General features: G+C 58.3%; 1 protein-coding gene across 1 annotated transcript; it reads right to left on the bottom strand.

Annotated features, from left to right (window-relative positions):
- Positions 1-9,436: 9,436 nt before the first annotated feature.
- LOC143386880 (DNA replication licensing factor MCM2-like) lies at positions 9,437-20,113 on the bottom strand. The gene is made up of 17 exons (XM_077108140.1): positions 20,060-20,113; positions 19,753-19,800; positions 18,903-19,132; positions 18,327-18,502; positions 17,977-18,237; positions 17,402-17,621; positions 16,999-17,206; positions 15,754-15,888; positions 15,244-15,435; positions 13,823-13,916; positions 13,172-13,422; positions 12,789-12,915; positions 12,371-12,483; positions 11,190-11,441; positions 10,698-10,880; positions 10,216-10,371; positions 9,437-9,980 (listed from the first exon to the last, which is right to left on the bottom strand). Exons 1-17 carry the CDS (start codon positions 20,084-20,086, stop codon positions 9,870-9,872), a joined length of 2,784 nt encoding a protein of 927 aa, XP_076964255.1. The 5' UTR covers positions 20,087-20,113; the 3' UTR covers positions 9,437-9,869.
- Positions 20,114-20,442: the final 329 nt, after the last annotated feature.

Here is a 20,442-nt window from a genome sequence, read left to right as displayed (position 1 = left end):
GACAGTCCTCTGTCCCTAGGTATGGGTGGCACTGTGGCTGAGACCGGAGGTGCCCCCAGGGGTCCATGTGTGAGATGGTGCAGGAAGGCTGAGAGGTGACTGGGTTCCGTGGCCAGAGGTGGGGACGAGTCAGTGGGTTCATCTGGGGATGAGCCAGGAACAGCTGCAGGCTGGGGGGAGGCTGGGGAAGGAGGCCAGGCCGGGGCGAGGCTGGGGAAGGAGGCCCCCAGGAACGTGCGTCTGAGGTCTGTTTTCTCCCTGGGGAGCAGGGCTCTCTCTGCCTCCTGGTGGCCATGTCCTGAGCTGCTGTCCTCCTCCACCCCCTTCTGCCATGATGTCCTGCGTCACCTGAGGCCCAGGGCTGTGGAGTCCGCCGACCACAAACTGAACCTCTAAAACCAGACTCCAAGTAAGCTCTCCTCCCCGCAGTGGGTCTGGCCAGGGCTTTTGGTGACGTGAGGACGGAGCAGCCTGACGCACGTGGACTTCGGTCCTCCGATCCTTTCTACCCAGGCCTCTCAGGACCTTCCCTTCCGACCCCCTCCGCCATCGCTGGGGGCCCTGGCTGCTGTCGTGGGGCTCCCCAGCCCTGGAAAGACCACAACAGGCAGACGGGAGAGGGACAGGGTGTCACCTGCCGCCACAAAAACCTGCCTCATTAGAGTCCCCCCATTCCTGTGGTAGACACAGTGCCCAGCCCTGGACCCCCGATGACCTCTGGGGACACGGCTCCCCAGCACGACCTGAAGCCCCCCTTGAACTTGACCTGCAGCCTCTCTGAGCCCCTGGCCAAGGGGAGGGAGGTGGCCTTTCCAAGGGCAGACTCAGAGGGTTCTGTGACACTCCATGGTCCCAGGGCTTTGGGCCGGGCTAGCGGGGCTGGCCCTGCAGAGTGACCTCCCACGGAAAACACGGCCACTGGTCCCAACGTCCCAGCTAAGGCAAGGACGAGCCACTGCCTAACTCAAACTGGAAGGAGTCCCCCAAATCCCAAGAACCCCTAGCCGAGGGCCACCTGCACTGCCCTCCTGCAGACGCAAGGGTGGACACAGGTGTTGTCCTGCGCCGGGGCCTTTGGAACCACAGGGCACGGGGGCACCTGGGGGGCTTGTTAAACAGAAGGGCGAGACCCCACCCCGGAGCCGGAGTCCAGGGGTCACACCTAGGAACAGCTGCGCTGAGCCACTAAATTTGGGGGTGATTTGTTACGCAGAACTAGCTGACGGATACAGCCAGAGAATCATAACGGAGTTCTCCTTGCAGATCCGAGTGAGGCCTGAGTGGTGACTGCCTTCTGTCATCCACCCACCCACCTATCTGTCCCCCACCCATCCATGCACCCACTCGTCCATTGACAGAGACATCACAGCAACAGGGTCGCAGCAGGTGCTGACGTGCCCTGGACACTAGGGATGGAGCAAAGTTCAAAGGCACCTAGTGGATGTTTGATGATGGTCTCTTGAGCTCAGACAGGCATCCTCTGGCTTTGCCCCACCTGAACGCAAAAGCCAAGCCGTCCAGAGGACCACGGCAGCAGGGTGTAGTGGCACATGCTGTCATCCCAGCAGCTTGGGAGGCTGAGGCAGGAGGATCGCAAAGTGGAGGCCAGCCTCAACCAAACCGAGGCCCTGAGCAACTCAGTGAGACCCTCTGTCTAAATAAAATAGAAAACAGGGCTGAGGACGGGGCTCTGGGGTCAAGGGCCCCTGGTAGGAAAAGAGGAAGAAGGAAGAGGAGGAGGAGGAGAGGCTTTGGACACATTTCCGGCCTCCTGGCCTCTACAGGAGTTCTTTTAGCACCTCCCCAAAAAACTCACGGCTCCTCCAACCCCCCTCGGCTTTGGTGGTGTGTATGAATTACCTGCCACTCTGGGCTTGGGCTCTGGGCTGTGGATGGGGTCTGAAGGCCTCGCCTGTCCCTAGACCGCACTTTGAGTAACAAAGCTCAGAGAAATCTAAAATGCAAATGAGGCTCCAAGACCCGTCACCACGACAACGCAGGCCAGACTCTTTAAAGTGGCAGGGACTCCTCACCCTGGGTCTCCCTCCCTCCCTCTGCTCTCTGCAGCCCCTCTCTGAGCTGCAGATGAGCCGAGCTTCTAGCAATTTCCTGGACCCCACAGTCTGGGAGCCTCCTGGATCTTGATACACGCTGCCCGCCACCTTTCTCCTGGCGAATCCGGCCTTCTGCCTGCAGCCTCAGCGCCTGACAGCCTTCGCTGGAGGCTCCCGTGGGTGGGTGGCCCGCCTCTGTCCACACACCACCCTGAACAAGGTCCTGTCCTCCAGGTGTCCCTTGGCACTTGGAATTCCAGGGCCTGCCACAGTTCCTGGCACAGGATAGGGCTGGGTCCAGAGATAAGGACCAGACCCAACCTCTGGGTTCACAGTCGAAACCACTAAGGCCTCCTGGGGTCCAGGTCAAATGGCAAGTGAACAGGAGACCTGTTATTAACATGTTTTCCCCACAAAAATGTCTTACAGGAGCTGGGCCTGGTGGCACTCGCCTGTAATCCTGGAGGCTCAGGAGGCTGAGGCCAGAGGATCACAAGTTGGGGAGGCTGAGGCTGGAGGATCGCAAGTTGGGGAGGCTGAGGCCGGAGGATCGCAAGTTGGGGAGGCTGAGGCCGGAGGATCGCAAGTTGGAGGCCAGCCAATTTGTATTAGACGGTCAGCTACACAGAGCCACCTGTCATTCTGATCTTCTATGATTCCGGGCCAAGCAGCGTGCGAGGCCCTCTCAGGAGACAAAAGATGACAACGATCTCTGTCCTCAGTTAAATTACCAGATTTTTTTGTTTTTGGTATCGGGGATTGAATCCAGGGGCCCTCGACCCCTGAGCCCCGTCCCCAGCCCTATTTTGTATTTTATTTAGAGACAGGGTCTCCCTGAGTGGCTTGAGCCTCGCTTTTGCTGTGACTGGCCTCTAACTCACGATCCTCCTGCCTCAGCCTCTGGAGCTGCTGGGATGACAGGGTGGGTCACAAGTCACCAGCTGTGATAATAACCCTCTTTTGCAGGGGATACATCTCCACGGTTGAGTAACATGGATGGCAAGGAACGAAACTATAAGAGACAGATCAGGAAAATCTCATTAGTGCATTTGGGGAAAAACAAAAAAAGTCATTTAATGAGAAATGTTGGTGATGATTAAAAAATGCACATTTTGCATGTTCCCGGTGGCCCTGAGCGACCAAAGGTGGAGAGGCTGCAGTTCATCTTTAGCTACGCACTCCAGCATGTCGAAAAAGCTCACTTCAGCCTTGCTTAAATAAAAGGTAACTTCTTCTTTTTTAAATGTTTTTTTTTCAAATATTGTTTAGTTGTGGATGGACACAATACCTTTATTTATCTTCATGTGGTGCTGAGGATCAAACCCAGGGCCTCCCACATGCTAGGCAAACGCTCTACCCCTGAGCCCCCGCCCCAACCCCAACTTATTCTTCTCAAGCATCCTGGAATTCACCCGCTAAAACAACCTCTGAGTTCAGGTTCAGTGGCACACACCTGTCATCCCCAGCAACGAGGGAGACCAAGGCAGGAGGATCACAATTGGAGGCCAGCCTCAGCCACTTAGCAAGGCCCTGAGCAATTCAGGGAGACCCTGTCTCTAAATAAAATGCAAAATAGGGCTGGGGATGGGGCTCAGGGGTCGAGGATCCCCCAGATCAATCCCCAGTACCCCCCAAATATTAATTTAAAATATTAAAAAACCACGGAAGGTTGGGATATGAGTTGCCTCCTGAAATCTCCAAGTGTCTCTGTCACATCTCAATGAAGTGTGGTGGAGAGGATGCTGATCCCATTTAGGCTGTGGTCCGGCTGCGCAGAAGCACCTACAACTCCCCCAAACTCCTCCTGTCCTGAGCAGAGGAACCCTGTTTACCACCTCTCAGGTGACAGCCTCCATTCTCTGACCCTCTTTCAGCCAGTCAAGCCCCAAGTTCCTCTCCTGATGGTCTGATAGGAATTATTATTATTTAGTTTTTTGCAGTATTATCAATTGAACCCAGGTGTCCTCGACCACTGAGCTTCATCCCCAGCCCTATTTTTTTTTTTAAATTTTGAGACAGGGTCTTGCTAAGTGGCTGAGGCTGGCCTCCAATTTGCGGTCCTCCTGCCTCAGCCTCCTGAGTCACTGGGATTGCAGATATGTGACACCACACCCAGGTGGCACTGTGAAATCCTGTTGAAAAAAGGAACCTGGTATTCTCCTGGTCTTTCATCCCTTTTTCAGTAAACAGTTCCATTTTCTTTTTTTATTATTATTATTTTTTAGTTGTAGTTGGACACAATACCTTTATTTTATATATTTATTTTTGTGTGATGCTGAGGATCAAACCCAGGGCCTTGCACATGCCAGGCGAGCGCTCTACAGCTGAGCCACAACCCCAGCCCAGTTTCATTTTCTTGAACTTATTTTTCCTTACAATGACTGCTTCATCTTTATATAGACCTTGATATTTTCAAAAGCTTTGGCAATCCGTAATTATTTAGGTAATTACTAGAGGCTCCTCCTTTTTCAAACTCGCCTACCATGAGATGACACCAAAATAGCGGCAGAGAACACCATTCTGCTGATTATTTTGTGCCTAATAATTAATCTGCCTTGTTGGGTACAAGGGCACACATCTGTAATCCCCGCAACTTAGTTGGGAGGCTGAGGCAGGAGGATTACAAATTGGAGGCCAGCCTCAGCTACTTAGCAAGACCCTAAGCAGCTCAGTGAGACCCTGTCTCTAAACAAAACATAAAAAAGGCTGAGGACGGGGCTCAGGGGTTAAGCACGCCCTGGGTTCAATCCCTGGTACTAAAATAATAATAATAATAACAATAGTCATAATAATATAATACCTGCTTTAGTTGAGATCGCACCTGACTTAAAATTGCAGAATCACACTCTTTGCATGACTGATTAGTATTTCCCTCTAGCACCTGCGATGTGTCACTTCATTCAGGGGACAGAAGGTGAGAGAAGAAGGAAGACAGGGGTGGAGAATGGGGGTATTAACCCAAACTCAGAAACAAAAAAAAGGCCCATAAGAGAGGCTGAGGAATTAGAGGCTGAAAACACAAAGACACCCACACCCCAGGGCCCAGGCTGCACAGTGGGGTCTCCCCTGTCCACCTCGGTGCCTGCAACCTTGCAGCCGGGCCCTGTGGGACTTCCACCGTCAGGGACACGCCCACCTCCCCGTGATTGGCAGCTTTGAAATCCAGATCCTCCCCAAGGCCTGGGCTCGCGCCAGCCTGGGAGGTGGCCGGCGGCATCTGTCACGCAGCCCCCACAGCCTGGCGTCAGCCACAACAGAGACAGTCGGGTACTATCACCCAGCCTCGCTCGCACACCTCCACGGCTGCCTGCAGGACCCACCACGGTGCCTGTCGGGCCCGGAGGACAGGGAGCATGCGACAGGGAGCAGGCGACAGGGGAGGAGGGGACAGGCCTTTTTTTTTTTTCTTTTAGTCCCAAGGACTGAGCCCAGAGGCACCAGACCCCTGAGCCTTGTCCCCAGCCCTTTTTTAGACTTTATTGAGAGACAGGGTCTCGCTGAGTGGCTCAGGGCCTCTCTAAGGGGGCTGAGGCTGGCCTCCACCTGGCGATCCTCCTGCCTCAGCCTCCAGAGCCGCTGGGGGTCACAGGCGGCAGTGCCCACTGGAAGGAAGGCCCCCGGGGCCATCGAGGGAGCCCTGCCACCGTGCACACCCTCTGCCAGCACCTTCGCCTGGCCGCAGAGCAAGGAAGGTCCCCCCCTCTGGGGCTGACCACGTGGCCTTTCAGACACGTCCTTATGTGACCCAGCTCTGCGGACCGGCTCCTGTCCCTTGCTGAACCGCTGGCCCCCGCCAGCTGCCAGCGCCCGGGCATCCCTTCCTCACACCGCGCATCCGTGGTGTCCCGCCCCGCTGTCACCCGCCCACCCCGTCGTGCCCTGGGAGGCTGTGGATGGGGACCCCCGCCGTGGCCATGTCAGTGTCACCCCTGCCCGTGGGCTGGAGGACGGCGCTCGTGGGGCCTGCAACCCCCCCACGCCCGCCCCGGGGATGCTCGCGAGTGGCCCCCTGCGACCCGGAGTGAATGTCACCGCGCGCTCCCGCAGCCCGTGCACGCGCACACACGCCCCTCGGCCGCGACACGTGCACCTGTCACCTCTCGGGCGGGCGGCACTCGGAGCGCTACAGGGGGGGAGGGGCGGGGACCCGGGGACACCGGCGCGTGTCACCGCACGCCCACCCCGCGCCGGCCAACGCAGCCGCCGCGCTGGGGGGGGGGGTCGCCGTGGCCGCCCACGCCCTGTCCCCGGAGCGGGGAGGGCGGCCCGGGGGGACACGCGCGGCCTCGGCCCCGCCGCCCGCGCTGCGCCTTGTTGGCGGCCCGCGTCGCCGTCCCGCCCCGCCGCCGGCCCGCCCGCCCGCCCGCCCGCCGGCGCCCGCGCTCACCCTCGGCCAACAGCAGCAGCAGCGGCGTCAGCAACAGCGGCGGCAGCCGGGCGGCCCGCAGCAGCCGGCCCACGGCGCAGCCGTCGCCGCCCGCAGCCGCAGCGGCGCGGCGCCCGGGCCCGCGTCAGGGAACCGCGCTGGCTTCAGCGGCGGCGCGCGCTCTCCTCATTGGCCCGCGCGGCTGTCACTCACGCCTGGCCCCGCCCGGCCTCGTGCCGCGGGCGCGCCCCCGCCGAGACGAGGTGGGTGCACGGGCGGCCGCCCCCCCTCCGCAGCGCCCCCGCGTCGGAGCGGCCAATCAGCGCCCGAGGAGGCTTCGGGGGGCGGGGCCTCGCCGGCTGGACCCCGGGCCTCGCACCTGGCCTGGCAGCTGAGCGTGCGCTGCTGCTGCTTCTGCTGCTGCTGCTGCTGCGCTGGCTGCTCTGGGCAGGGGGACCTGGGGGGGTCCGGTCAGCACTAAAGAGAAGCTGGCACTGATGACAACGTGCAGGTGACCACCCATCCCGGGCTCTTGGATTGGGAGGATTCTGGGCCAAGGCCACAGCCAAGGACCAGACTTAGAGCCCAGAGGTTGAGTTTGCTTCTATTTTGGGGCGGGGGGAGTGGGTGGGTTCCAGGAATGGAACCCAGGGGTGCTCACCCTCTGAGCCCTGTCCCCAGCCCCTTTTTCTATTTTATTTAGAGACAGGGTCTCCCTGAGTTGCTAGGGCCTTGCTAAGTGGCTGAGGCTGGCCTCCACCTTGCGATCCTCCTGTCTCGGCCTCCTGAGTCGCTGGGATGACAGGCGTGCGCCACCTTGTGTCAAATGGGCTTGTGAAATGTGTCCTCAGCCCTCCCCGCAGTGTGTATCACGGGAGATGATCTCACACGAGTCTTGCAGGATAAATCCTCGGGAGAAATAGGATTGGCAGGAGCAGAGGTATAGAGGAGAGTGGGTTTCAGTCAAAGGAAGGGACGTGGGCATAAGGTGGCATCACATGACAGTGGAGGACACCTGTGTTGTGAGTATCAGGAGGCTCAAGGGACAGAAGGGAAAGAGAAACGACATTCTTGGTTATTCTGGACCAAGTAAGTAGACCCTTCTCCAGTTTCATCCATTTATCATCAAATGCCATTGTTTCATTCTTCTTGATGGCTGAGTAATATTCCACTGTGTATATGGACCACATTTTCTTTATCCATCCACCTATTGAAGGGCATCTAGGTTGGTTCCACAGTTTAGGTAGGAAAAAGTGGCAATGGATGGCAAGATGAAAACAGAGACCGTAAAATGAGAATTTACGCAGTAAAAAAGACATTCTTATAATTTAATTCATAGAACTCTATGGCTTCTTTTACCCTGGGGTCGACTTCAAACTCCGTGGCCCAGATGATTTGGTGGATCCTAGGCATGTAGGCGAAGATCAGATAGTACAGGATCTCCAATGTCAGCATGACAAGTTTGGACGGGACCCAGAAGCAATTCATGTTTCCACTGGGGCATGATGGTGCACGCCTGTCATCCCAGTGGCTCAGGAGGCTGAGGCGGGAGGATCACAAGGTGGAGACCAGCCTCAGCAACTTAGCAGAGCCCTAAAAAACTTCGCAAGACCCTGTCTCAAAATACAAAAGGAGAAGGGCTGGGGACGGGGCTCGGTGGTTAAGCACCCCTGGGTTCAATCCCTGGTACCAAAAAAAAAGAAAAAAAAAAGGGTCATCTTCCACTCCTATGGCTGGACCTGCTGTGGGGTGTCCCTGGTCGTGGGTTCCTATGTGAACATGGGAAAGGGACGTCCATTCATTCCCCTGTCTCTCCCAGTCCCCTCCCCTCCCATGTGTCTCATCCAGTGAATTGCTATTCTCTGCCCCCCTATTGTCAGTGTCCCCATATCAGAGGGGACACTCAGCCTTTGTTTTTTGGGGACTGGCTTATTTCACTCAGCGTGATCATCCCCAGCTCCATCCATTGACCAGCAAATGCCGTCATTTCATTCTTTTTGATGGCTGAGTAATATTCCACTGTGTATATGGACCCCAGTTTCTTTACCCATCCACCTGTTGAAGGGCACCTAGGTTGGCTCCACAGCTTGACTATTGTGAACTGAGCTGCTATAAACACTGATGTGGCTGTGTCCCTGTCGTGTGCGGATTTCAAGTCCTTTGGGTATAAACTGAGGAGTGGGGAGGCTGGGTCCCATTCCCAGTTTTCTGAGGAATCTCTACCCTGCTGTCCAGTTCCTGGGAATGACAGGAACACCCCCCCCCCAAACAAAACAAAACAAAACAAAAAAAACAGTATAGCCAGATTAGCCTGTGGATCTGAAATGGTGATTGCTTGAAAAATAAAAAGCAAAAGAGATTGAATTGATGGAAGAGGAAATCATGATCCGAAATGCATGTTTCTAAACGACTCCAGGGTTAAAGAGCACATCATAATTTAAATTCAGTTGTGTTGAGAAATTCATGAAAAGAACATTGCTCACAAGGAACCATGAAATACGGCCAGGCGCGCGCCCTGTCATCCCAGTGGCTTGGGAGGCTGAGACAGGAGGATCGCAAGGTAGAGGACAGACTCAGCAACTCAGCAGAGAGACCCTGTCTCTAAATAAAATATAAAAAGGGCTAGGGACAGGGCTCAGGGATGAAGCTTCCCGAGTTCCATCCCTGGGAACAAAAAAAGTAGGAAAAAATAAAAGAACAGAGGCCAATAGATACCAAGATTTCGATTTTATTCAACTTTATTAAAAATCTGAACTACAGAAAGAAAAAATTATGTTCAAAGCATTGCGGGAACATAACCCAGGACAAGAATCCTATTAATTAATATAGGAGTAAAAGTGGTGAACAATCCATGTGCCCTGTGGCAGATTCCTCATGTCCCGCTTGGGGACAGAAGCCTCACTATCACAGGAATCATAAGCACTCAAGTAGGAGCCGTGAGTCCTTCTACAACAGGACAGAATTCCAGGAAAAAATCTGCAGACAGGAGGTACCACGGGTAGGAACCTAAGCAGTCAAAGGCGCCCACTTAAAAAGTCTAACGGGCGCTGTGGCGCATGCCCAGTATCTCAGCGACTCGGGAGGCTGAGGCAGGAGGATCTCAAGGTGGAGGCCAGCCTCAGCAAAAGGCACTAAGCGACTGTGACCACCTCTAAATAAAATACCCAATCGGGCTGGGGATGCCACTGAGTGGTCGAGGGCTCCCCGAGTCCCATCCCTGGTACCCCCCACCCCCTAAAAAGTGTTCCTGAAGCAAAAAAGCGAGGCCAGAAAAATAAATACCACCGGGGACGCTAGACATCCCGCCGCCAACCCCAACCCTAACCCCCTGAGTCTCCCAGGAGTTTGGGTTTCACGTGCACAAAGTGACTGAGCGCTTGGTCTGATTTCCCCTGAATATGGTGTGTCATCAGGGAGTCCCTCTCCGGGTGGGCCCCAGGGGGCGGGCCTCAGAACTGCTGCAAGATCAATTTCCGCTTCACGTCGAGGCTGAACTTGTTCATCCTGAAAAGGTCACTGTCGTAGAAGGCAGAGAGGTTGTGGATGTTGATCTGCCGAGCCTAACAGGGGGGACAAAGGACAAGTGTGCGAGTCAGTGGACTTAACGGGCCCTGGAGGAGGCGATGTCCAGAATCCTCGCAGCCCGGGAGGCTGAGGCAGGAGGATTGTGAGTTGGAGGCCAGCCTCAACCAACTTCCGGCTGTTGCTCGAGGCCCATCCGCCAAGCCCCTGAGGATGACGGACGGCTCCCCAGGGAGCCAAGCCCCGGCCCCGACCTCCCACGGGAGCCCATACCTTGTCCACCAAGTCCTTCTCGGGCACTTCGATGGTGTCCTGCTGGGCTCCAAAGCGGTTACGCTGATAGGTCACCTGCTCGGCCACCAACTGCTTCAATATGAAGAGCAGCAGCTCGTTGTTGTCACGCCGGAAGGAAAGATAGTGGGCAAAGGTCTGCAGGAGGAAGGACAGGTCAGACACCACCCAGCGGGGACCATTTTGGGTTCCCCGCACCTCGGCTCCCAACAGCCAGGTGAGGGGCAGGGCCACACCCAGGTGGGACACCCACCCCCGCCAGTCCCCGGCTCTGCTCTTTTGAGACAGTCTTGCTCAGTTTCTTAGGGTCTCGCTAAATTTTAGAGGCTGGCCTCCACCTTGGGATCCTCCTGCCTCAGCCTCCTAAGCATGTGGGAGGCAGACCAGAGCCCCCAGGCCTGCTTCCCAGAGCTGGCCCTCCCGGCCACGCTGCACGGGGGTCCCCCGGGTGGGACGGCGCCCACCTTCCTCATGCTGCACATCACGCTGAACTTCTGCGTGTCGATGAAGCTCTCCAGCATCACACGGATGGCCATGTTGACGTCGTCCTCGATCACGTAGTTCCGCAGGTGGATGCGCGCGTGGGCCTCGGCCATGCGGATCATGGACTCAATGTGCCGCACGGTGGTGGGGATTCTGTCCGTGGCCTGCACGGGGGGGGAGGACAGGGCAGGCTCAGCGAGGGCGGAAGGAGCTGCCCAGTGAGCTCAGGGCCTCTTCCAACCGCAAACCGGTCCACTCCAGGGGCCGCTGTGCCTCCCGCTTGGTGCTAACGTTGGGCACCCGGGGGGACGGACCCCAGGATGCTGCCACCCCTGAGCCCCGTCCCCAGCCCCTTTTATTTTTTTATTTAGAGACAGGCTCTTGCTGAGGGACTGAGGCCGGCCTCCACCTTGCGATCCTCCTGCCTCAGCCTCCGGAGCCGGCGTGCACACAGCGGCGGCCCAAGTGCTCACCATGGACTCCTTCCTCAGGTTGCTGTATATCTTGGCCACCTTGTCCTGGTCCATCTGGTTGAGCTTGGGGTGCACCTTCTCCTTGGCGTAGATGATGTATTTCTTGAGTACTTCTTGGGGCAGCGGCTCCACGCCGTATGTGTTGGGCATGGCGGGCTCCGGAGCGCTGCCATTGACCAGGCCCCCGTCCTCCTTGTTGCTGGGGTGATGACGCACGTGGCTGCCCACCACGAAGCGGGCCAGCATCTCGTCCTACGGCAGCGGGGACAGGCCCTGAGCCTGGTGGGTCACACACATCCTGCCCACCGTGTTTAATTTATTGGTCCCAGGGATGGAACCCAGGGGCGCCTACCCCCTGAGTCCCGTCCCCAGCTCCTTCTGTATTTTATTTAGAGACAGGGTCTCGCCAAGTTGCTCAGGGTTTTGCTCAGTGGCTGACGCTGGCCTCCACTTTGCGATCCTCCTGCCTCAGCCTCCTGAGCCACTGGGATGTGACGGCGTGGGCCATCTGCTCTTATATTGTCTCCAGGCCGTTTTCAGAGCCCAGAACACGATGCTAAACCTGACAAAGTCTTCCCAGAGCTCACTGCCTGGTGAGAGAGAAGCTATCAACACACTCCAAGTGGGACACAGTGCCACACCCCTATAGGGCCAGCTGCACAAAAGTGCTATGGCCCAGGAGTGTGGGGTCAGCCTGGCCAGCACAGCAAGTCCCCATTTCAGAACAAAAGACGACACGGCACCAGCCTGTCATCTAGCAATTTGGGAGGCTGAGGCAGGAGGATCGCAAGGTGGAGGCCAGCCTCAGCCACTTAGCGAGGCCCTGAGCAACTCAGCGAGACCCTGTCTCTCAATAAAATAGAAAAAGGGCTGGGGACAAGGCTCCATGGTCAAGGGCCCCTGGTATTGAGGTGGCTAGGGAGGCAGATGGTCAGGGAGGGACCAGGGTGGAAAGCCAGATGACCAACCCCAGGGACAGCAGCCCCTGGTCGAGGGGGACAGGAGCAGAGAGGAGCAGGGGACACAGGAACAGGCAGAGGACCGTGAAGGGCACTGGGGAGGGGGGAGCAGATGCGAAGGAAGGAGACTTTAGGACAACATGGGGACAAGGGGACAAGGCTGGGCCTCAGGCCGTGCCCGTGTGGTGCGGTGGTCCTGACCCTGGGCAGGCGAGGCCGTACCTGCACAGGGTCCATGGTGTCCCTCACCACACACAGGACGTCGAAGCGGGAAATGATGGGCTCTGTGAGGTCCACGTTCTCCGAGAAGGTCAGCGAAGGGTTGTAGCGGCCACCTGAAACCCCGTGGAGCCCCGGTTGGCATGCAGGACCCCACCCCGCTCCCCACCTGGAGAAGCTGCTCCCAGTCCCAGAATGGCTGCCTGGTGCCTGCCATCTGCTCTGGACCAGGAGACAGTAAAGGGATTCCTGGAGCAGAGTCCCAAAGAGCCCACCGTGTGGCAGAAAGCCGTTCCCCAGGAAGGGCCGGGTGCGGTGGCACATGCCCATCATCACCAAAGAGGCTTGGAGGCTGAGGCAGGAGGATCTCAAGTTGGAGGCCAGCCTCAGCCACTCAGCGAAACCGTGTCTCTGAGCCTACCAATGGGGTTGGCGGCGGCGATGACGGTACAGCGGGCCTGCAGGGAGGTGACAATCCCGGCCTTGGAGATGGAGATGCTCTGCTGCTCCATAGCCTCGTGGATGCTGGTCCTGTCCTGGTCATTCATCTGTGAGAGACACAGAGGCCGGGGAGCCTGAGGCAGGAGGATCGCGAGTTGGAGGCCAGCCTCAGCCACTGAAGGAGGCCCTGAGCAACTCAGCGGAGACCCTGTCTCTAAATAAAATAGAAAAAGGGCTGGGGACGGGGCTCAGGGGTCGAGGGACCCTGGGTTCAATCCCTGGTACCAGGAAATAAATTAATAAATAAATGAAATAAAAAATTCCAATTCCTGGATCCTGCCGTCCCCGTGTCCTGGAACCCACCTTGTCAAACTCATCGATGAGACACACTCCTCGATCTGCCAGAACCAGGGCCCCAGCCTCTAGGGTCCACTCTCTGCTGACCGGATGCCGCTGGACGTAGGCCGTGAGGCCCACAGCCGAGGCCCCCTGCCCCGTGGTGAAGATGGCGCGGCTCGACACCTTCTCGATGTATTTGAGGAACTGAGACTTTGCCGTCCCGGGGTCCCCACACAGGAGCACGTTGATGTCACCCCGCACTTTGTGTTTCCCGCCTAGAGACAGAGACGGGGGTGGACAGGTGGGTAAGGACCCCAGGATGCGGCTGCATCGTCCCCCAACCCTCCCCAAACCTATGCATTAGATCTTTCCTGATACATTCTTTGGGTGGCCTGGGGACTGAACCCTGAGCCAGGCAAGTGCTCCACCCCTGAGCCCCGTCCCCAGCCCTATTTTGCATTTTATTGAGAGACAGGGTCTCGTTGAGTGGCTCAGGGCCTCACTCAGTGGCTGAGGCTGGCCTCCACCTTGCGATCCTCCTGCCTCAGCCTCCCCAGCCCCTGGGATCACACTGCACCTGGCTGATTTTAGTTCTTTTATGGGAAAAAAAAGAATTAAAACGAGCCACTAGAGAGAGCCACCAGGAGAGGCACGTGGGACCCCCGGGGTGCTCACCTGGGTTCTTGGGCTCCCCACCAAACAGCGCCAGGGCCAGGCCTCTCTTGATATCCTCGTGCCCGTAGATGGAGGGGGCGATACTGGCAAAGATCTGAGGAGAGCAGGGGACACGCAGGTGAACAGGAGCCCAGCACTCACCCCTCAGAAGGAAAAGAGTCACTACCCCTTTTTGGGGGGTGGGGGTAACCAGAGGTTGGACCCAGGGGTGCTTAACCCCTGAGCCCCGTCCCCAGCCCCTTTTTCTATTTTATTTAGAGACAGGGTCTCGCTGAGTCGCTCAAGGTCTCGCTCAGTGGCTGAGGCTGGCCTCCACCTTGCGATCCTCCTGCCTCGGCCTCCCGAGCCCCTGGGGTGACAGGCGTGGGCCGCCGTGCCCAGCTATATGTACATGGATCATGTTCTCAACCTCCACAGCCCCCTGCCCTGCCAGGCTCTGCTTAGCAGCACCTGGGGACACTGTCATCTCCTTCACACTGTCACCAAGAGTGACATATTCCACTCCTGTGTCTCAGCTTGTTCATGGGCACAGAGGAGACCCTCAGCCCGGGAGTCTGGGGGCTGTTTTGGGGGGAAATGAGGCCCGTGGGCAGCCGGCGATTCTCCTTCCATCCTTCCTCTGCCTGGGGACTGCCCGGGTGTCACTGGGCCGCAGAGATGGCCGGTCCCCGACACCGTCCCGCCCAGCCCCTCTGGCCTCCCGGGATGAGGTAATGTCTCTGCAGGACAGAGTCACCGGCCAGCTCTTGGCTTCCCATGCAGGACGGACGCCCCAGGCTAAGCTTCTCTTCAACCAAGCGACCAGTGCAGCCGGACGTTTGCCCTACGCCGCTGACCAAGGTCCTCCTAGAGGTAACAGGTCCTGGGGCCCAGTCCCATCTGGGGGCTGCATTTCCCGGGGATCATTTAATCCTAACAAGACCCTGGTTTCCTTCTGGTCTACAAAGGAGGGACACTGCCGGGCACTCCTGAGACCCCAGTGACCTGGGAGGCCGAAGCAGGAGGACCACAAGTTGGGAGGCCAGCCTCAACCCAGCGCTGAGCAACTCTGCGAGACCCTGTCTCTAAGATATGAAAAGGGCTGGGGACAGGGCTCAGGGGTTGAGGGCCTCTGGGGTCCATCTCTGGGACCCCCACCCCCCACATCCTGCCACACACACACAGAATTCAAGAGGCCGAACGAGAAGTGAGGCTGAGAACCCGGAGCCACGGGGGGGACAGGAAGGAGTGTGACCAGAGATGCCTACTGACCCAGGTGTCACAGAAGGTGACCCTGACCTCTGACCCCAGGAACCCTGACCCAGGGCACAGGGAAGTCCTACTGCTGATCCCACTGCCAGTACTCAATATCAAAGTTGCTCCAGTTTGGCCACTGAGCCTGAGGGGTGCCCAAGAAGCCCGGGGTCCCCGCTGCCACCTGCCTTCTCCCCGATCTGCTGGTCCTTGGAGAGGCTGGTGATCATCTTCACGTCCTCGTCCGTCAGCTCCCCGATGGCCACCTTGTTGTCCTTCTTGGCCACGTGGTTGGCCAGGATGACAGTGGCAAAGACGGGGAAGCCGTGGGCGGTGTTGAGGGACCCGTCGTAGTTGTTGTGGTAGATGCCGGTCAGCTCCTGGGGACAGCCAGAGGCCAAGTGGTCAGGGGGGACAGGGCCAAGCAACCCCGAGGCTGAAACCTCAGAAACCAACGTGAACCTTTTTTTTTCCTTATACGTTGATTATCTCGGTTGTTTTGTTACAGCAACGAAAGCTGACAGATACACAATCCATCGCAAACAGGAAAAGCTCTTTGCCCCAAGGACTTAGGACCTCATCTCAGGCCAAGTGTCCCTCCTACCAATGACTGCTGACCGCCCCCTAACAGGCGTGGTGGCTCACACCAGTTCCCTCTGGACCTCGGCCCCTTCCCCAGAGCATGCCTGGCCACTTACAATCTCGTCCCCTGGCTTGCAGCTGTCCACCAGATCGGCGAGGAAGATGGCGTCCTTGGAGCGGGGCAGCCGGCCCGCGGCCACTTTGCCCGGACTCTCCTGGATGCGGATGCGCTGGTAGTTCTGATAGATGGTCTGCGAGGGACACAGAGGAAGTCCTGGGGCTCATTCTCCCCACAGACAAGACATTCCTGTCCCTAAAGCGTCCCACTGGGGCCCAGTAGGCTGCAGCATGGACCTGCAGGGCCACCGTCCCCCGAGAACACCCTCTATTGGCTACTTGGGTTCACGTTCTGGTGCTGGGACCTAAGCTGTGTGATCTTAGGCAAGTGAATCCCTCTCTCTGTGCCTTCACAGAATAGAGATGATCATATTGAAACCAAAAACTCAAGACAGGGATCAAATCAAGGAATGGATACGGAGCCCCTGGAGCCATGCCAGGATAGCAAGTGTCAATAAAGCCCCAAAGTGACAGGACCAGCCAGCTGTGCACAGAAAGTTCTCGACTTTCAGCCAAAATTAACCTTTCTGCATTATAACCCAGTTATCTCTAGTGTTTTGTTACAGTAACAGCTGGTAACGAATTAAGATAGTTGAAAGCGTAAAACTTGGATCAGCATATTTGCTTGAGCTTGGATCCTCCAGGCCACTTGGCTGGGTGGTCCCCTCAGCCAGTCACTTCTCTGAACACCCGTTTCTCCCTCAGGAAAGTGGTGCCACCTGCTTCACGGGGCTTCCAGAAGACGTACATTCTGGGTTCCCAGGAAGCGGGGTCTGAACCTGCCCATGAGCAAGACACTTCAGGGGAAGGGCGGGACCCGTAAGGACCCCAGGGAAGGCTGGCGGACCTGGGGAGGTCCCTGGGCAAGACCGGCTTGGGCCTTCCCACAGCAGGTCTTTGGCTGTGGGCGGTCACAGGCAGAAGTTCTAGAACCTTCCAGGCACTTCCTGGCCAGGTGAGTCCAGTTTGGACAACTTATTGGAACTGCAGAACCGCGAGAAAGGAATAGCCAAGCCCGACAGTGGACAGGCAGGGAAGGGGAGCCGGGCACCCTCCATAAGAAACAGAAATCCTAGCAGCTCGGAGGCTGAGGCAGGAGGATCGCAAGGTGGAGGCCAGCCTCAGCCACTTAGCAAGGCCCTAAGCAACTTAGTGAGACGCTGTCTCTAAATAAAATAAACACGGTGTGGTCACCCTGAGGCTGCACCCTGCCCACAGCCCACAACAGGCCCGGGGCCTCTCACCTGTTCCATGTTGACCTCGAAGGGCCCGGCGGACTGGCACTCGGGACAGGAGCCCGGCTTCACCTCCTGGTTCTGGGACTGGCAGAAGGGACCCAGGACGAAGCTGCACTTGTTGCAATTGTACTTGACCATGCTCAGCTGGGGCAGGACGCCCGTGCAGCTGGTCACCACGCCACTGGTGCGGATGAGCTGGTTTAGGTGCAGCTGCCTGCAGGGGAGGCCGAGGCGCATCAGAGGCCAGGAGGGGAGGCTGAGGTGCATTGGAGGCTGGGAGGGGAGGCCGAGGCGCGTCGGAGGCCAGGATGGGGAGGCCAGAGTCGTGGGGCACCTGGCACGACACCCCACCTGAACGCCCTGCGGTCATGACACCGCCCTGGACCCCAGGGTCCCCTCCCAAAGTCACCTCAGGGAGCACAGCTCCTCCACCAGGGGCAGGTGGGAAATGCAGACGTGGATGTGACTGGCGATGCGGTCGTACTTGGGGTACATGGCTAGCACCACCTCCAGGGCCGCCTCGTCGAAGATCTGCAGCAACTTGGCGGGCGCCTCAGGCAGGAAGTAGGCCAGGACGTGCTCGCGGGCCGCCAGGTCCTCGTAGTTGACCACCAGGCTCTCCTTGTTCTCTGCAGGTGACAAGGGGGACGCTCGGCTCACAGCCCAGGAAGGCTCCCCCCCCCGCGGAGGTGGCTGTGGGACCTGGATAAGTGACACCTACCCCATTCCCAGCTCCCCAGAGGGGCGAGACCCACAGGGACCAAGGCTGGAAAGGAAACTAGTAGCTCGGGAGGCTGAGGCAGGAGGATCGCAAAGTGGAGGCCAGCCTCAGCCACTTAAGACCCCAAGCAGTTCAGTGAGACCCTGTCTCTCGATAAAATATAAAAAGGTCTGGGGACGGGGGCTCAGGGCTGGAGGGACCCTGGGTTCAATCCCTGGCACCCAAAAGAAAACCCCAGATCTGTAGCCGATCTGCCCCAGTACCTTTGCACATGTCGCTGATGCACTCCTTGAACACGTTGTGCCCGTGGCCGTCCACGTGCGTGCGGAGGAAGTTCTTGAAGCGGTGGTAGATCTCCAGCCGCGGCCCGGCCATGCTCACCCACTCACGCACCGAGTGGCCCTTGAGATCCTCCAGATTCTCGATGCTCTCGATCATCTCCTCATCCTCCTCGCCCTCCTCGGTGGCGCGCTCCACCTGGCGCCTCTTGCGTGCAGGGCGCTCATCGTCCTCCTCGTCGCTGTCTGCCAAGGCCGGGGACAACTGTGTATGAGGCCACTCCCCTGCGTGGTGGCCCTGCCCCGCCCCTCTCACAGTGCACAACCCGACCTACCGTACAGCAGCCCCCTGCGCATGTGCCCCAGGCCCCGGCCGGCCTCCCGGTCTCGCTGCCGCATGACCCGCTCAGCGGCCTCCCTCTGGCTGGCGGTCAGCTCCTCCACGTCCTCGTCATCCAGGGCCAGTCCCTCGGTCTCATAGGCGTCCAGCTCTGGGATGGCCCGGTAATCCCTGAGAGAGCTCCCAAATGGAACCAGTCAGTGACCACCCCCGGACCCCAAACCGCACCCAAAGCCTGGAGCTGCCCCCAGGAGGCTCAGGAACCCCAGCCCACCACCTCCAGGTCGGAAAACCGTATGCCTGTCACCCCAGCGGCTCGGGAGGCTGAGGCAGGAGGATCGCAAGTTGGAGGCCAGCCTCAGCCATTTAGCAAGGCCCTGAGCAAACTCAGCCAGACCCTGTCTGGGAGGGGCACTGTGACTCATGAACTTGTCCCCCACCCCCAGACCCTGGACCCAGCTGTTCTGAAAGGCGAGAAGGCACCCGACCCAGAACTTTCCAGCACCCTCAGTGAGGTCACCAGGACAAACGGGCTCCCTGCCACCAAGCCCAGAGCCCGCAACGAAGGTACCTCTCCATGCCGTCTCCAATAAGCTCCTCCCCATCCTCCTCTTCCTCCATGGGCCCCTCGGTGCCCAGCAGCCCCTCAGACTCATCCTCAAAGGGAGGAAGGTCCCGGCCAGGGCTAGAGGTCAGCGCATCGGTCCTCCGGGAGCTCCGCCCAGGGCTGGAGGTCAGGGGGTCATTGGCTCTCCGTCGCCGGGCAGGACTGGATGCCAGGGAAAGAGACTCGGATGATTCCTGCAAAAAGAAGGTGCCACCATCCAACACCCAGCGGACGTCTGAGGAGACGAGTTGCAACCTCAGGACCTTTGCACTTGTGGTGCCACGCTGCCTGCATGCTCTCAACTGAGCAAATATCTCAAGTGACAGTTGGGAAACAACTTGTCACAACCCCCCCCCCCCCAAACACGGCGGATCACTCCCATTACCCTCCATTTTCTTCCCCACCCACCAGCCCAGTTTCCCCTCTGCACTTCTGACTTTCTCAACCCCTGCCTGGCCCAGCCCTTCCTGAAAATGGAGAAGGAAGGACAAAGGAGAGGAATCCCCCCACAACCAGCCCACTCCACTGCCCACCCCCACCCTGCCCACACCACCTGCCAGCATCTCACTTCTTATGGTTCCTCCCAATCTTGAGGCCCAGGGAAACCAGAGTCCTGCCTGAGCACTGCCAGGAGCTGAGACCCCTGGCTTACACTCAGTGGATGCCCCAGGAGGAACCCAGGCTGCCTTGCCCAGCCTCCCGTCTCCAGACACCTGGCACCCCTGGAATACACACCCTAGAATGAACCCACCCTAGGAGTTCCCTGCCCACTTGCTACCCCAAGCTCTGCCTTCCACCCAGGCTGCCCACTCACCGTCAGGAGGCATGGGAGGTGCTGGTGTGAAGTGGGTCCCAGGTTTGTCTGGAATAAAACAAATCTCCAAGTTAGGGCCCTCTGAGCAAGGCCTTCCAGAGACCACCACTCCCACTCTGCCCTTCCCCCATAGCCTGGCTCAGACTCTGGAGAAGAGGGCAGGGGACCTTACTTTCCTCTGCCCTTCTAGCTGCATGCATGGTCAGGGCTTTACACCCATCACCTGCCAATGGGTCCCCAGTAAAGTCACCTGATGTACCAAATAAGTCCAACCCCCCCATTCCTAGTGCAACTGCCCCTTTCTTACTCCCACAGGAAGTTGTTTCTGCCCCATCAAGATGGGGGTCAGCTGGCCAGGAGCCCAAGGACAGGTCTCAAGGGGTCCAGAGCAATCCATTCCATCCCCAGAAGAATGTGTGGCCCATTCAAGCTAGTTGTGGCCCTTGGCCTGGCTGTGACCCTGCCTGCCCTGTACCCTTGCCAGCAGGGAAGCAGGACTTGGCCAGCACAAGCTGGGCCACTTGGACCCGCCCAGCCGCCACGTACAGTTGTTGAGGAAGAGCAGCACCGGGAAGCCCAACCTAGAGGTGGCCAGCAGGATCAGACAGACGTTGCAGGGGATCATGAAGTTCTGCACCACCAGCGAGGCGCCAGGCTGCTGCGGGGGGGGGGGGGCGGGGGGGGCCGCTC

This window comes from Callospermophilus lateralis, unplaced genomic scaffold, assembly GCF_048772815.1.
Source record: "Callospermophilus lateralis isolate mCalLat2 unplaced genomic scaffold, mCalLat2.hap1 Scaffold_167, whole genome shotgun sequence".
Lineage (NCBI taxonomy): Eukaryota > Metazoa > Chordata > Mammalia > Rodentia > Sciuridae > Callospermophilus > Callospermophilus lateralis.
The sequence above is the reverse complement of the archived record's forward strand: the minus strand, read 5'-3'. Positions and strand labels throughout refer to the sequence as shown.

Bases quoted from the DNA above. Each gene is read 5' to 3' on its own strand.
- LOC143386880 (XM_077108140.1), bottom strand. From the start codon at position 20,086: ATGGGGCAGAAACAACTTCCTGTGGGA. The intron at 11,442-12,370 runs GTACGGCCTCGC...CCGCTGCCGTAG, and splicing joins ACACCATGGACCCTGTGCAG to GACGAGATGCTGGCCCGCTT. The intron at 10,372-10,697 runs GTGGGCGCCGTC...TTCCTCCTGCAG, and splicing joins TGATGTGCAGCATGAGGAAG to ACCTTTGCCCACTATCTTTC.